This window comes from Caretta caretta, chromosome 2, assembly GCF_965140235.1.
Source record: "Caretta caretta isolate rCarCar2 chromosome 2, rCarCar1.hap1, whole genome shotgun sequence".
NCBI lineage: Eukaryota > Metazoa > Chordata > Testudines > Cheloniidae > Caretta > Caretta caretta.
Genome location: NC_134207.1, coordinates 51,955,375 through 51,972,741, shown reverse-complemented (window position 1 = coordinate 51,972,741; position 17,367 = coordinate 51,955,375). Strand labels below are relative to the sequence as shown.

Below are 17,367 nucleotides of genomic sequence, written 5' to 3'. Positions count from 1 at the left end.
TGGTTGAAATAGAGTGCTTTTCTTCAGGGGACACTAAGAGGAGCCCATTCCTGCTGGGCTGTTTGCCTGTGGCTAAACAGAAATGTTCCCTGCTGTTAGCCACAGGGAGGGGGGAAGGTTGAGGGGGTAGTCACGCGGTGGGAGGAGGCAAAATGCGACCTTGTAACGAAAGCACATGTGCTATGTATGTAATGTTAACAGCAAGGTTTACCCTGAAAGAGTGTAGCCACTGTTTTATAAAATGTGTCTTTTTAAATACCGCTGTCCCTTTTTTTTTCCTCCACCAACTGCATGTGTTTCAATGATCACAGGATCTTCTCCTTCCCAGAGGCTAGTGAAGCTTAGAAAGAAAAAAAAACGCACTCGCGATGAAATGTTCTCCGAGCTCATGCTGTCCTCCCACACTGACAGAGCACAGACGAATGCGTGGAGGCAAATAATGTCAGAGTGCAGGAAAGCACAAAATGACCGGGAGGAGAGGTGGCGGGCTGAAGAGAGTAAGTGGCGGGCTGAAGACAGGGCTGAAGCTCAAATGTGGCGGCAGCGTGATGAGAGGAGGCAGGATTCAATGCTGAGGCTGCTGCAGGACCAAACCAGTATGCTCCAGTGTATGGTTGAGCTGCAGCAAAGGCAGCTGGAGCACAGACTGCCACTGCAGCCCCTCTGTAACCAACCGCCCTCCTCCCCAAGTTCCATAGCCTCCACACCCAGACGCCCAAGAACGCGGTGGGGGGGGCCTCCGGCCAACCAGCCACTCCACCACAGAGGATTGCCCAAAAAAAAGAAGGCTGTCATTCAATAAATTTTAAAGTTGTAAACTTTTAAAGTGCTGTGTGGCATTTTCCTTCCCTCCTCCACCACCCCTCCTGGGCTACCTTGGTAGTCATCCCCCTATTTGTGTGATGAATGAATAAAGAATCCATGAATGTGAAGCAACAATGACTTTATTGCCTCTGCAAGCGGTGATTGAAGGGAGGAGGGGCGGGTGGTTGGCTTACAGGGAAGTAGAGTGAACCAAGGGGCGGGGGGTTTCATCAAGGAGAAACAAACAGAACTTTCACACCGTAGCCTGGCCAGTCATGAAACTGGTTTTCAAAGCTTCTCTGATGCGTACCGCACCCTCCTGTGCTCTTCTAACCGCCCTGGTGTCTGGCTGCGCGTAACCAGCAGCCAGGCGATTTGCCTCAACCTCCCACCCCGCCATAAACGTCTCCCCCTTACTCTCACAGATATTGTGGAGCACACAGCAAGCAGTAATAACAGTGGGAATATTGGTTTCACTGAGGTCTAAGCGAGTCAGTAAATTGCGCCAGCGCGCCTTTAAACGTCCAAATGCACATTCTACCACCATTCTGCACTTGCTCAGCCTGTAGTTGAACAGCTCCTGACTACTGTCCAGGCTGCCTGTGTACGGCTTCATGAGCCATGGCATTAAGGGGTAGGCTGGGTCCCCAAGGATACAGATAGGCATTTCAACATCCCCAACAGTTATTTTCTGGTCTGGGAATAAAGTCCCTTCCTGCAGCTTTTGAAACAGACCAGAGTTCCTGAAGATGCGAGCATCATGCACCTTTCCCGGCCATCCCACGTTAATGTTGGTGAAACGTCCCTTGTGATCCACCAGAGCTTGCAGCACTATCGAAAAGTACCCCTTGCGGTTTATGTACTCGGCGGCTTGGTGCTCCAGTGCCAAGATAGGGATATGGGTTCCGTCTATAGCCCCACCACAGTTAGGGAATCCCATTGCAGCAAAGCCATCCACTATGACCTGCACATTTCCCAGGGTCACTACCCTTGATATCAGCAGATCTTTGCTTGCGTGGGCTACTTGCATCACAGCAGCCCCCACAGTAGATTTGCCCACTCCAAATTGATTCCCAACTGACCGGTAGCTGTCTGGCGTTGCAAGCTTCCACAGGGCTATCGCCACTCGCTTCTCAACTGTGAGGGCTGCTCTCATCTTGGTATTCATGCACCTCAGGGCAGGGGAAAGCAAGTCACAAAGTTCCATGAAAGTGCTCTTACGCATGCGAAAGTTTCGCAGCCACTGGGAATCGTCCCAGACCTGCAACACTATGCGGTCCCACCAGTCTGTGCTTGTTTCCCGAGCCCAGAATCGGCGTTCCACAGCATGAACCTGCCCCATTGGCACCATGATGCATGCATTGTCAGGGCCCATGCTTTCAGAGAAATCTGTGTCCATGTCCTGATCACTCACGTGACCGCGCTGACGTCGCCTCCTCGCCTGGTATCGCTTTGCCAGGTTCTGGTGCTGCATATACTGCTGGATAATGCGTGTGGTGTTTAATGTGCTCCTAATTGCCAAAGTGAGCTGAGCGGCCTCCATGCTTGCCTTGGTATGGCGTCCACACAGAAAAAAGGCGCGGAACGATTGTCTGCCGTTGCTCTGACGGAGGGAGGGGCGACTGACGACACGGCTTACAGGGAGCTAAAATCAACAAAGGGGGTGCCTGTACATCAAGGAGTATTTCAGGCAGGACTTCACGGAGGGTTCCAATAAGAAATGGTGCACCTAAGTTATCGTTCTTATTGGAACAAGGAGGTTAGCCTGGCCTCTGACTGATACATGCCTAGATTTACCTCGCTGCACCTTCTCTGTGAGTGACTGCAGTGTGACCTAGAGGAATGAGTCCCCTAGACAGGGGAGGAGGCAAATGAGTACAAAACAAACCTGGTCTATTTCTTGTTTTGACCCACTCCATCTATCTTTTACATCTTTGGCTGGCAGCAGACGGTGCAGAAGGACTGCATGCCATCCACATCTCATGGCTGCTCGGCAGAAGATGGTACAGTACGACTGCTAGCCATCCCCATCTCTTGCCTGCCTGGCAGAAGATGGTACAATACGACTGCTAGCAATCCTCATCTCTTGCCTGCCTGGCAGAAGATGGTACAGTACGACTGCTAGCAGTCCGTATCGCCTGCCCGCTCACCATAAGACGGTTCAATAGGACTGACTGCAGGACTAAAGAGAATGACCTGGTCAAGTCACTCCAAATTTAGTCCCTGCGCCCATGTCTGCCCAGGCGCTCCCAGCCAACGTGGCCAGGAGCACCTCGGACACGACGAGGACGACTACCAATCGTATTGCACCGTCTGCTGCCAGAAGGCAATGGGTTGCTGCTACTGTGCAGCAAAGCCGTACCGCGTCTGCCAGCACCCAGGAGACATAGGCTGACGGTTACCTGAGCGGGCTCCATGCTTGCCGTGGTATGGCGTCTGCACAGGTAACTCAGGAAAAAAGGCGCGAAATGATTGTCTGCCCTTGCTTTCACGGAGGGAGGGAGGGAACGGGGGCCTGACGATACGTACCCAGAACCACCCGCGACAATGTTTTAGCCCCATCAGAGTGCTCCATTGTGACTGCTCTGGACAGCACTCTCAGATGCCCGATTGTTTGCCGTTGCTCTGACGCTGGGAGGGGCGCTTACAGGGTTGGCTTCAGGGAGCTAATATCAACAAAGGGGGTGGCTTTACATCTAGGAGTATTTCAGGCAGGACTTCACGGAGGGTTCCAATAAGAAATGGTGCACCTGAGTTATTGTCCTTATTGGAACAAGAAGGTTAGCCTGGCCTCTGATTGATACATGGCTAGATTTACCTCGCTGCACCTTCTCTGTGAGTGACTGCAGTGTGATCTAGAAGAATGAGTCCCCTAGACAGGGGAGGGGGGGAAGCAAATGAGTACAAAACAAATCTGGTCTATTTCTTGTTTTGATCCACTCCATCTATCTTTTACATCTTTGGCTGGCAGCAGATGGTGCAGAAGGACTGCATGCCATCCACATCTCATGGCTGCTCGGCAGAAGATGGTACAGTACGACTGCTAGCAGTCCGTATCGCCTGCCCGCTCACCATAAGACGGTTCAATAGGACTGACTGCAGGCAGGACTAAAGAGAATGACCTGGTCAAGTCACTCCAAATTTAGTCCCTGCGCCCATGTCTGCCCAGGCGCTCCCAGCCAACATGGCCAGGAGCACCTCGGACATGACGATGACGGCTACCAGTCGTACTGTACCGTCTGCTGCCACAAGGCAAGGGGTTGCTGCTACTGTGTAGCAATGCCGTACCGCGTCTGCCAGCACCCAGGAGACATAGGCTGACGGTTATCTGAGCGGGCTCCATGCTTGCAGTGGTATGGCGTCTGCACAGGTAACTCAGGAAAAAAGGCGCGAAATGATTGTCTGCCCTTGCTTTCACGGAGGGAGGGAGGGAGGGAACGGGGGCCTGACGATATGTACCCAGAACCACCCGCGACAATGTTTTAGCCCCATCAGGCATTGGGATCTCAACCCAGAATTCCAATGGGCAGCGGAGACTGTGGGAACTGTGGGATAGCTACCCACAGTACAACGCTCCGGAAGTCGACTCTAGCCTCGGTACTGTGGAAGCGCTCCGCCGAGTTAATGCACTTAATGCACTTAGAGCATTTTCTGTGGGGACACACACACTCGAATATATAAAACCGATTTCTAAAAAACCGACTTCTATAAATTTGACCTTATTCCGTAGTGTAGAGATACCCCTAGAGGCTTGGCATGACTCCTGCCCCTGAGAATCCAAACCCTCTTATAAAGGTGCATAGTTCCTCAGGGACTATGGGGAAGCACAGAATAAAGAATGAAGGCTGACACTTCACCCTCAGCCATGTGGTGATAGCTTTCAAATCCTTTAATAATGCCCCATCACAAAGAGCCTTAAAGAGGGACTGAGAGGTTAAAGGTAAACAAGCAGCAGCCTTTCGGCATATCCAGATGGGGCGGTAAGAAGAGATGCTGCCAGCATACATGCTCATATTTAAAGACCTACAAGCCAAGAGGAAAAGCCAAGTCAAGATAGAAAATTAGGGGGAGATTTTTCATTGAGTTGGGCACCTTACTGCCCTTAGTGGCTTTGAACATTTCCTCACTAATGACTAGCTGCCTACCTATCACAAGACAGTTACCATGAGAGAAAAAGGGGTGAGTAGAGGGTGAACAGTGCTAATGTTCATCTGGAGATTTACCAGCTCACAAGAAAAAAAGCACAAGTCAGAGAGGCCCCCAATCTTCCCAACTCTGGGTTTCCTGACTTCTCACTCCCTTAGGTTCGGTTTGCCATTCTCAGAGGGTAAGAGCTTGCTCTACCGAACTCCTTAAAAGCTGCACAGGCAAACCCCTTCACTTAGAAGCCTTCCCATCCTGCCTACTCCTGTATGTCAGGTTGTCACTCCCCTTTGTGTAAACTCCCATTCTGAAAGCATCGAAAGCTTTGCACATGTAAGACAACCTGAGCTTTCTGCTGCATAAACCTGCAGGACCTGCCTGTCACATTATTGTGTTGAATGTGCAGCATGGGACATGGGTCCCTGCCTGGGAGAAGACACCTGTTTAAACTCAAATATCTCTGATAATTAGCTAAATAACATTTTACATGTTATGAAAATGTACTTGTCTTTGGTACTTATATGGCCCCAATTACTGTAGAAAGTAAGTGCCTCAGAATCTTTAATATACACCTCTACCCCGATATAATGCGGTCTGATATAACACAAATTCGGATATAACGCGGGAAAGCAGCGCTCCGGGGAGTGGGGCTACTTTAACTCGTTATATCAGAATTCGTGTTTCTGCAAGCGGTTCCTCTGCACCCGCCCTTTACTTGCTGCAGCCCCATCCGACCCAGCTCACCTCCGCTCCGGCAGAGGTGGAGTGGAGGTGGGCGGGGGAGGGGGAGGGCGCAGAGGAACCGCTCCCCGCCCCAGCTCACCTCTGCTCCGCCTCCTACCCTGCTTCCTCCCTTCCTTCCTTCCAGGCTTCCCACGCCAAACAGCTGATTGGCGCGGCAAGCCTGGAAGGAAGGAAGGAAAGGACGGAAGGAAGGGGGGAGAAGCAGAGCGGAGGTGGCGTGCTCAGGGGAGGAGGCGGAGCTGAGCTGAGCTGGGGCGGGCAACGGTTCCTCTCCCTACCCCGATATAATGCGGTCTCATCTATAAGACAGTAAGATTTTTTGGTTCCCGAGGACCGCGTTATAACAGGGTAGAGGTGTATTTATCCTTATAACACCCCTTGGATGTAGGAAAATGTTATCATCCCCATTTTGCAGATGGGAAACTGAAGAATAGAGAGCCTAAGTCCAAGGTGTCATTGGAAGTCTGTGACCATGTAGGGACTTGAGCCCAGATCTTCCAAGTCATAGGTTAGCTTCCTAACCACTGGACAATACTTCCTCACTTGTGAGCTTGTAAAACATGGGGTTTTTTTTCAAACTCTGTCCTGTACATTCTTAAAAGCAAGAAATAGAGAATAAAAAAATACATTACTGTCGTGCTTTAGAAAGGTACCGGACTGTTCTGTTCAATAGGGCTGTCACTCTGTTTAGCCACAAAAGAGGCAGATGTAGAATGAAGAAGGGCTCTAGGTCAAACCAGGTATCCCCTCCAATAATATAAAGAGCTTCTTATCTCTTCAGTTAACTGTTCACTCTGCTGGTTTACATTATTAATTCATTTATTGTTTTCATCAATACTTTGTAATGTACAAAAACTACTTTAAAATACAAAACCGAAGGTAAAAATTTCATTTGGTTGCATAATGGCAATAGAATAAAATAAATGGAAAGATTCATAGCATAGAGGTGATGCCCGCTTACCAATCCATTCTCTTTTTAGCAGTATCAACCACTCCCAAGTTCTGGTAGCTGGTGGATGAGTTAGTTTACTTGCCCATAGGCATCCTGTGCCAGTTGTGACTGGAACACTTTCTATCTTATAAATATTTCAAATTGACCAACATCAAATATTTATTAAATGGGTTAAACTATTGTTTCAAGTAACCACAACTGTTCTACATTAAAAATATACATTTATTTTTAGAGATAGGGCTCAATTCTACCCACAGTTATGCAGATGGAACTCCCACTAAAGTTGGTGGGAATTGTGTCTGGCTGGCTCAGGGCCGAATCAGGTCTGAACCCATTCTAAATGTAAGTTGTGCTTGGATTTAGCTCAGTGTTTTTTCTGGTGATCTTTGTTTCCATCCAGTTCACCAATTAGCTACTCTAAATATGAATTTGTATTTTCTATAAACTGATCTTCATTATCAAGGTATTCCAAAATAATGTTTCCACCATTATATAATGGACACTCTTGATTGGATAGCCAAGTAGCCAATGTGTGGTCCAATGGCAAAGCTTCTCCAGATGCAGTATGACACAGCCTTAATTTCTGCAAGAAAGGCCCCCCACAAAAAAATCTTGTTGTTAATTCATATTCATGCATGAAGGACAGAAAAAGAATTGTAACATTAAATGAAAATTGCTACCACTGATTTACCTTGGCTGTTGACTTGTTGTTGTCATTTTTAAGGTCTGCTAAGCAAGCTGCAAAATCTACTACTTTGCCAATACTCCACTTACTGCAAAAGAACATGGGTTTGCTCTTCTCCTTGCTTCCCTTAGGTAAAAACACTTGAAAGTAAATTCTTTCTGTCTACAATAAGAAACAGAGAAACATACACTCAGGAGAAACGAACAATCACAAACACACATCTGTTAATTTTGCTGGTCTAAAGAGAATTAAGATGATACGTACATTATTAATTATAATTATTAATCACTTTATACTGTAGTAATCCCCAAAGGCCTCAGTCGAGATTAGGCTCCCATTGTGCTGGATGCTGTTACAAATACCTATGAAGAGAAAGTCCCTGCCTTGGCTATTAGACAATAATGATCACTTTGAAGAGGAAGAAGGTAGTTTAAAGAGGTAATGCTGGTTGGGCTCCCATGCTGGTGTGTGTCAGGAATATGATATGTCACAATACTGTGGAAGACCCAAGCGGGAAGGCAAACAAAAGCCTGCTGGTAGTCATGTACATTGTGGAGCTGATGTGCTTGAGCTCTGATGATAAAGAGCAATCAGTGATATTAGAGGTGCCTGCCAGCACTTTTGTCTAGGCCAGCTTCTCAACCTTCATCTCATCCCTCCTCCCTGTAGGTACCAAAAGGCAGCATGTGGCCTTCCCCATGACTGAAGCATTTATAAGAGAGGGTACTATTACAATCTTTATTTCCTAAAAGATGCATATTTTAAATATGAAGTAAGGGTAACCTGTTTTTTTCTGGTTTGTTTCCCCTTCACACTTGTTTCCCTGGTTTCATCAACTTCTATTTTATGATCTATAAACACAATAGATGGTTCGCCTTCGCCAGGTGCCAGCTGAAAGCAAGTAAGCAAGATAAAAAAATATTTCTTCTTTTCATTGGTTTTACTTGGGCTTCCCCTAAAAAGAATTCATACCTCCCCACCCACACTACCCCTAAGTCTGTGGGCTTGCCTTCACTGCAGTTAACTCAAGTAATAACTTGAGCGCTGACCCTAACCTGAATTCCGTCCACATACAAAAACCTTTAACTCAAGTGTGGTGCTGCTTTTAACTCAAGTTAGCTGGCCCAAGAGGGGATATAGGCTGAAACTCAAACAAGCGCAATTCATAACCCACTAACATGACCACTCTATAGTTGGATGCAGGATAGTGCCACTCCACTGCCAATAGTCCTCCAATGCTTTCCCACAATTCCTACTGTGTGCCCAGAAAGGACAGACAAGATCTCTCACAATTCACTGGGACAGAATTCAGACAGTGGCTCAGCTTACTGCAATATTAACCATGAGATGTTCCTCCAGAAGTCTCACTGCAACACCTGAGTGAGTACAGTGCCAGGGTAGACTTAGCAACTTGACTGTTATTTCACAATCTGAATACTCTCACTCAAGCCAGGCAAACTCAAGAGGAGTAACTTGAGTTTATTCTGAAGTAAAGACATACCCTGGGAAACAATCTAAAAAAAACCCCTAGAAATTTAGAAAAGGCCTGACAAGAAAAACCTGAGGGCTTAACTAGACCAACTTTCCAGCTGTGAGAAGTGATGCGACAGAGAGGGATCCAAGGGACATCTGTCACCAGGCTGAAAGGAGAGTTGGGGAGAATAGCACAGAATGAGGGCTGGGAAGAGAGACTGAGAAGGCAACTGAAAAGAGAGGAGAATTGTGGGTTGGAGTTTAATTGCATCTGTGATAGATTATCACTATTCTAGATGATTAAAAAATTAAACTCCAGTTAAGCAAATGAATAATGAAAGGAATTAACATAGAACCATTTGTGCTGTGGGTTACGATCTTTAGAGTTAGGGAGCAGCAATTTAATTTCCTTATAACAAAAAAACCCAAACTCATTATGTTACCTCCTGCATCTCACGACATTAATCACTGTCTCCATTCATACATCTATTAAAATGGCATAATCTAAGGACTGTGTGGCAAGCAGGACTTCACGTTAAGATTGCTACCTAAACAGGAATTTCTAATTTGTACTCCAAGCATGTGATGATTTGTAGCAGAGAAAAAGAAGTCATAACAGGATTCAGAGAGGGAAGAGCTAAGTTTGTTTTACAATAATTAAATGTAAAACAAGACAAAGACCAATAGTAAAAATGAGGAAATGCATTGTATATGATGTGACCAATATGTAAAATTACAAACTGGTCTAGAATGAAATCTTGTAAGAGGGAAATGGAAAGACGTTTACAAACTAAAAATCCTCCTGGCTTGAAAAAAAATGGAGATGTTGCTCTGAATGATCATAGTGAGAAACAATGAAGAATCTGTGAAGTAATGGATGCTGCTGACCTTGGCTATGGTGAGATATTTAGCTCAGCTAAACTGCAGCAGAAGTGTGAACAAATCTTGCTCTCACTCAAAGCTCAGGTCAAGTATGAGCCAGGATTTCTCCTGGCTAGCACAAAGATACACAAATTGCACCCTCCATGCACCAACCAGGGTCACTGCATCCACATGAGAGGGCAGGCAGTGCTTCAGGGGTTATAGGCTTTAAGACTTGGGCCATGTCTATGCTTCAGCGGCACAACTATGGTAGTGTAGATGCTTCCTTCATTGTCGGAAGGGGTTTTCTGTCAATTAAAGTAATCCATCTCTCTGAGAGGCGGTAGCTAGGCTGATTATGTCTACAGTGGGGATTAAACTGAACTATGTCACACCAGGGCACAAACATTTTTCACAGCCCTTAGTAGTGTAGACCAGGCCTTCTTTTGGGCTGCAATTTGTTCATGGTTAGTGTCGCAGATTAATTTGCTGTTTAAGTAGCAAAATACATGTCCATTTTCTCTCTCACACACAATATAAGAGGATTTGCCTTCAGACAGGAGATTCAGGCCCTGATCCTGCATATGCTGAATTTTACACACAAGTACTCCACTGAGTTCAATGGGACTACTCTTGTGTGTGAAGTTAAGCATAAGTATAAATGACTGTGTTTTCAGGGGCTAATTCAGAAACAAAAATACGTAAACAGAATACTTCTTTTTTAATATTCTTTTTTACTCTCAACGAGAGAGTAAAATTAACAACAGAAGTCTAGAAATCTGTTTATATCCTTAAATAATAGAGTAAATCAGAATCACAGATGTGTTTGAAAGCAACTGCAAGGACTGACCTGTGGCAAGGACTTATCCCCACACGCGTGCATTTTCAGTTTTATTAGTGCCACCTTTGCCGCTGTTTCACTGTTTTTTGCTCCTTTCCGTCTTTTGCTTCTTACTGCCTCTTCCTTTTTAGAATCTGGGGAAAATATTATTTCTGAAAGTTACTGCAAGTCACATTTTCTTTCACTCTGTTACAAATGAAATTACCATTGTGTCTATTGTCACAAAATGTTTAGAGTTCAGTGCACTGGAATAATTTAGAACTGCCTCTATGGGTGTGCCTACACTGCAGCTTTCATCATAACAGAAATTGATATTTAGACTTGATTAACAATAAAATCCAGGGTCCATCAGCTTTGTCCTCATCCTGTATTTGTACGGAAAGGGCAGCCTGGGCCATATCTGGATTTCAGGGCACACTTTAGGGACATCTGACACAGTGTATCATGTACACTCCAAATATAGGAGCAGAGCTATATATAGACACTCACACGTAGGGTTCATCCACTCAAGGAACCTTCGTTCTTTTGACAAGCTTGGACCTCTAGACTAATACAAAAGCTCAAACAGTCCACTGAAGAAAATAATACAATAAATATCCTATCAGCAACTGGGCAACTTGCCTATAATATCTTTAACTAGCTTCTGGGTAGCAGCCATGCGAGGTTTAGGGGTATCCAGTTTCTCACACTCATGGTCTGACTGATGACGGTGTCTATAAACAATAGAACAGCAAACTCTCATTAGATGTTCCATATGTTAATGACAGAGCGTACGTGTTTCAACTCTTTTCTCTGCTCACCTTAAGCAAAACTGTTTCTTGCAGTAGGGGCATAAAACTGGTAAAAGCTCTTTTCCATTGCAGCCCGTATACGTGCATGGGTAAGATCTGTGTTCGTCCGATTTCATGCTCTCGCTTCTTATATTCACCTAAACATTATTAAGAAACATGCAGTGTAAATAAACATATGTAATGAAAAATAACTTGCATCCTTATCCAACTTGCTTTAGTGCTTTGATTCTGACATTACAGAAAAACAGTAAATTAACTTAGAGTGCTTTAAGGGAAACCTGCAAGCTACAAACAGACACACAAATGCACAAACACACAAAAGTTCTCCATTTGCAGCTATGTCAATTGAATGTCCCCAATAACCAGGTTTTGTGGGGTTTTGATGTCTTGCAAAGAAATCACAAATTATCAATTTACCTCAGAACAGCCATGAGAATCCCGGCTTCTATGTTGAAGGCTTAGAATTAAAAGAAAAAAGTCCCCATCACTATCCAAATTTCAAAAAGAAAAAAGAAAACATGAGCGCATACAAGTGTTTGATAAATTGTAATGTAGCAAGGCTTACATCATGATCAAATTTCAACTACATAACCACTATTCTCTTCCAAAACTTGTACCAGCCTGCAGATTTTTATCACCAAGGGGATTGGTTTTAAAACTAAAAGTGTCATATGAAGGTTTAGTTCTCAAAAATTAGGCCCCAATTCAGCAAAGTACTTTTAGTGAAAGGGGCTACTCACATGCTTAAAACTAAGGCCCAGATCCACAAATCAACTTAGCTGGCTAAACCCCAGATCTAATCCCAGTTTTAAGCCCCTCAGTGATCCATAAAACCTCACTCAGCTACTGCCCAACTGTAAACTCGCTCAGCACCTACATTTTTGCTGTAAAAGTTCCCTGGCCACCTCAGTTTCTGCCATCCAATCTCATGCCTAAACCCCAGCACAATCCACAAAAGGGGGCCAATGGAGGAGCACCTATCTTGCTTGCATAGTCCAATCTGGTAAGCCTGCTCTTAGCATGCCTACCAGCCTGAAATACATTCAAAATCCAGGAAGGAGGCAGGAGGTGCGTGCCTCCCTTATAACTTTCAGCCCAGTGGCTAGAGCCCTCACCCAGGATGTGGCAGACCCAGTCAATAGAGCAGAGGGTCTGGACCCTGGGTCTCTCATCTTCCAGATAGGTGCTCTAATTATCAGGCTAGAGAGACATTCTCACTCCCTCTCGCTGACCCAATGACTATTTAATTATTTCTCCAAAGCAGAACATCTTCAACAGGAGAGACTGTGGAAGACTCACATCAGAATCTTATCTAATTTGAGTGTCACATCAAATATATAGAGAGAACATTTATTTATCAAGATTCTCAGAACTGGAAGCAGAAAGGTAAACGAGTTCATTTGACCACATATTACCAGAAAGCAATAAGAAGGCTATGAGCAGTGAGCTGCTTTATCTGACAGCTTAACTGGAAAAGAGCTAAATTTATAGTATGCGTTCCAAGAATTTTAACTCCAACATAGGGAGCTCTAAGTGAGACAACTCTGTTTTGATCTGGCTGCGTACAAAATAGTCTTCCTGTTGACTTAAATCGAAGGTACCAAAAGCACAAGCTGAAGACCAAATATGCCCTATGGAATATGGCCATCTTCTTTGTCTAAGTGCACTCATTCCCAAAAGACCCGGGGAAATAAAATAGGACATTAATAAGAATTCCTGATATTTGTTCCTGAATTTATGCAACAAAAAACTTGTTATCTCCTCTTTTATTAAATCAAAAGTGACACCCTCCTTGATTTTCCTGTTCAGTTTAAAATACTGTAACTTTTCCTTTTTGGTAGTTGGATTCAAGTTTAAGTGTGTCTAAGATCTTATATTATATGATGTCTTACCAAAAAACTCCTGAACAGCCATCACATACAAAGGGCAGAAAATCTGAAACCAAAAGAGAGGGATTTTTTAGTTACATAAGGCAATTATTTAGCTAATAGTTTTTAGTCTAGATATTTATAAGGTTAACTACCAATACCCACAAGAAATAAACACAAAATGTCTTCCCTACCAAAGCATTCAAACCAATTTACATTCAGCCCCTTCATACAGTGCCTGCATTAATATTTAATAACTTGGACCAAGTCTTATTTGTCAATTCTACAGACTCAAAAAGACTAAAAAAGTTCAATCTACTTAACAATGTTGTTGTTTTTTGGTAGCACATCTTAAAACGTGCACAGTATACTCTAGTTTGCTACTGCTACTAACAAAATAAGAGGTAAAATGAAGTGCATGCATGTATATTCTAGGAGTAGGAATTTGAAGTGCATGTCTGTAAGCAGTGCTAACAGGTTTTTTTTTATATAAAATCTATTTAAACAAAAACATAAAGAAAAGCAAGTTGTATTTTATCAGTGTCAGCCAATTTATTATTTATGGCAAGATCACCCTGATCAGTAGCCCAGTTACAGTTTTATGGAGTACAAGGGAGAATCTTTGCTTTTGTACAACTATTATAACATGAGGCACAAACCAATCTTATCTTTTGATATATATTCATCCCTTAATTCTGTGGCAAATCTAGATATTTAAGCTATTATGTAGAATGACTGGTGCAATCAGTCATATATGAATGCTTTATTTTTTACAGGGGTGAAACCATGTCTAGTACTTAGACCATGGTACTGGGCATCAGTCCAGTTTACTGGGCTCTATTCCTGGTTCTACTGCTAACTTCCTGTATAAACTCAGGCAAGTCACTTAGTCCAGTGTGTGACCTTTACTCATAATGATGAGCACTTACTCATGAAAGTAGTCTCACTGACTTCAACAAGACTGTTCCTATTAATAAATGATTACCAACATGAATAAAGGTTGCACAACTGCACCCCATATCTTTCTATGTGTCAGTTTCCCCATCCGCAAATGGGATTTCAGAATGCAGAGGTGTGATGTTTCCCTAATTAATGTTTGTAAAGCATTACGACAACTTTTAATGAAAGGTGCTATAGGAGTGCAAGGTCTTATAATATACATTTCCCATCAAATCTGGTATTTGCAAAGTGACCTTTTGCCAACCTTTAACAAGACTGAACCTCTCTTCACAACTTCTGCTGTCTTTATGGCTGTTCCTGAACAAGCATTTTTCAGAAAATCTCCCAGTTTTGCACTACCACTGCACCACGTCAGCTCCAATGGTGCTACCACTAGAGCAGACAGGGATAGATTTTTTTTACAAATGTGTTACCTAAAACTGCTCAGAGCAAAGCTCAACAAGGAGACAGAAAAACATTTGAACCCCATCTACACTAACGCAGCAATGGTGAGAGTTCTCCCAAAAATTGCTGGTGTAAACAAAACACGGGTAAGTAGTACCACAGTTCTAAAAGAAATGGCAGAAAGTGTGGCCACAAAGCTCCCTATGGCTCTCCTAGCTTGTGTGGTACTATTACACATCTCATTAGGCACTGGAATGGCATTGATTTCAAAGATTCTCCCTTGTCCGCCATAAAACTGTAATGCCAGACCAGGAGGAACGAGGCTGTTAGCCCCATTAACAGCGGCTCTGCAAAGCTAAACTGTTTTTTTTCTTGTTCACTAAACTACACACTTCAGTCCACCTGCTCTAATCCCCATCAAATGGGGCTGGAAATTCTGTCAGCTGTTGAAAACATTATGGTAAACGAAACCAAAACTATGTCCAGCGAAGGCACCCTTTCCTTAATGACGCTTCAGATGCCGCCCTGTAATCGAAACATGCTTTTAACATGTTCCTCCAAACACGAATTCCTCCGCATGCTGACGCTGGCAACCTAACTGCCAGGGGCCTCAACCTCTTGTGGAAACCGGTTGTGTGCAGTAACTCACACACACACACACGACACCTGCCCTCTGATGGCGGGGAGAGAGGACCTCTCGGACTCAGACCGAGCAGCCTCACTGCACCGTCCCGGGTTCGGGGGCGACGGGCGCACAGGCAGCACCGGCCGCGAGGCTGAGCCCAGCCAGCAGGGGTCAGCGGCGCGCACAGGGTCACCGCCCCCTCGCCCCCGCCACGCCGCCTGCCCACCTGGCCACGCCCCCTCTCGCCAGTCCCTGCCTCTCGCAACGGGTGCCACGCCCCTTGCTAGCTGCCACGTCCCTTTTTACAGCACCAGACTCGCAAGCCTCCCCCCTCCCCGGCGTGTCCCGCCCCAGGCAGCTCGCGCTCGCGGCCCCGCGTGCCCCCTCACCGACCCAGCTGGCCGCAGTGCTCCACCCCGCAGTGCTGCCCGACCGCCAGCTCCGCCATGGCAGCCCCCTGCGCCTGCGCCACGGCGTTGCTCAGCCGGCGCGATTGCGCGGGGATTGCTGGGATATTGGAGGTCTCCTTTCCGCGACTGTCGGAGAGGGGCGGAGTTACCGTCCTTGCGGATACGTCACAGCCCCCACCGCGGGGATTGGCCGGAGGCGCCTTGTGACGGGGCGGGGCGGGGCGAGCCGGTGGCGCGTGCGAGGGCGCGGTGGGTGCTGCGAGAGGGGTGGGCGAGGAATGGGGCGGCGGAGGGGAGCGGGCTGTAGGTAGGTTGTGGGGTGGGACTGAGCGGCGGGGTGGGTGCGAGGCATGGGGTGTGGCGTTTGGGGGGGGGTGCACGGGCTGGAGGAGTCAGGGTGGCCGTGTCTTGGGGAAGGGGGTTCAGTGCTGAGGGGTTCCTGGCAGGGGCCCCACAGTCTTCTCCTCCCCTCCCCGTGGTCCATCCCACGTTACCTAGCGGGGAGGCTCTGTTCTCCTCCCCTTGCACCGGAGACTTCTGAACCGCGGGGCTCTCCCAGGAACCGCAGCAGCGAAAGGAGCGGAACCTGGAGCCACCGCGCAGCCGCATGCCAGCAGCTCCTCTGGCGCTGCTGTACCGGTACCGCCCCCAGCCCTGTCTTTCCGCGGGCTGCCTGCAGACCCCAGACAGGGGATGCTAGACGCAGCTGCGTGGAAGGGCTGGGGGAGGTACAGCCGCGCCAGAGGAGCTGCTGGTGTGCGGCTGCCAGGCGGCCCCACGTTCTGCTTCTGCTGCGTCTTTCTGGTACGGCGTAGCAGCTAGAAATATAGGTTTCAGAGTAACAGCCCTGTTAGAGAGCTTATTCCTTCACTCTCCCACTTCCCTGGTCCTTCTCACATGAACAGAGAGCAACAATACCCGAAGTCCGAAGGTGCAAACAATTCGATGTTTATTGGGGTGAACTTCCAGCAGGCTTAAATACAAGTTCCTTTTCCTTATTTCCGAATCCCAACTTACTTCCTGTTTGCCCCTAATTTATATAGTAATATTCTTAGCTATACCTTAACCAATCATTCTACTAAAATTTAACTAACCAATCCTAACATATTGTAACATGATTATGTAACCAATTATATCCCCCCACCTTAATTAGTTTACACCCAGCAAAATTAATTATACAGCAGACAGGAACAATCACAGAACCAGACAGAGATTATACAGACAAACAATAGCAAAGTGGGAACTATAATGGCAAGACAATACAGAAGTGAGGATTTCACATCCCAGTATTGATAAGTGAGTTCTTGCCAGACAGGATGCTATCAAACTAAGTTTTCTTTTACATTTTCTAGGCAGGTTTCAGAGGAACAGCCGTGTTAGTCTGTATTCGCAAAAAGAAAAGGAGTACTTGTGGCACCTTAGAGACTAACCAATTTATTTGAGCATGAGCTTTCGTGAGCTACAGCTCACTTCATCAGATGAAGCTCACGAAAGCTCATGCTCAAATAAATTGGTTAGTCTCTAAGGTGCCACAAGTACTCCTTTTCATTTTCTAGGCACTTCCCTTTCTCTGGAGCTGATAGGCACTATCAGGACAGGATTGTATTCCTAACAGCCCAATAGCACCTTCTTTCCATGTGACTACTTTGGAATGTGAGGATGTGACCGGTCGCTTTCCAGCTTATGGCTGCCTCTGTCGCTTAGCCAAAGGCCTTAGCCTAAGAACAGGGCCCCAGACTGTCACAGTAAGAGAAGGACCTTACACTGGCAGACAGTGATTTTGATTCTTTCTTTTATACCTCTAACTAGCCAAGTGATAAGAATAC

General features: G+C 45.8%; 1 protein-coding gene across 5 annotated transcripts; it reads right to left on the bottom strand.

Moving 5' to 3' along the window:
• Positions 1–6,492: 6,492 nt before the first annotated feature.
• On the bottom strand, positions 6,493–16,179 carry ZFAND1 (zinc finger AN1-type containing 1). 5 transcript variants are annotated; one of them, XM_048841050.2, is made up of 8 exons: positions 16,036–16,179; positions 13,187–13,229; positions 11,712–11,751; positions 11,304–11,431; positions 11,125–11,216; positions 10,513–10,637; positions 7,335–7,490; positions 6,493–7,226 (listed from the first exon to the last, which is right to left on the bottom strand). In XM_048841050.2, exons 1-8 carry the CDS (start codon positions 16,148–16,150, stop codon positions 7,056–7,058), a joined length of 870 nt encoding a protein of 289 aa, XP_048697007.1. In that variant the 5' UTR covers positions 16,151–16,179; the 3' UTR covers positions 6,493–7,055. The 5 variants fall into 5 exon arrangements, with proteins under 5 accessions (XP_048697007.1, XP_048697008.1, XP_048697013.1 ...); XM_048841051.2 differs by lacking the exon at positions 16,036–16,179 and adding an exon at positions 15,525–15,660; XM_048841056.2 differs by lacking the exon at positions 11,712–11,751 and having other exon boundaries at positions 16,036–16,115.
• Positions 16,180–17,367: the final 1,188 nt, after the last annotated feature.

Bases quoted from the DNA above. Each gene is read 5' to 3' on its own strand.
- ZFAND1 (XM_048841050.2), bottom strand. From the start codon at position 16,150: ATGCGGCTGCGCGGTGGCTCCAGGTTCCGCTCCTTTCGCTGCTGCGGT. The intron at 13,230-16,035 runs GTAACGTGGGAT...TTTTGGTTTCAG, and splicing joins GAACAGAGCCTCCCCGCTAG to ATTTTCTGCCCTTTGTATGT. The intron at 11,217-11,303 runs GTGAGCAGAGAA...TATTGTTTATAG, and splicing joins AAGAAACAGTTTTGCTTAAG to ACACCGTCATCAGTCAGACC.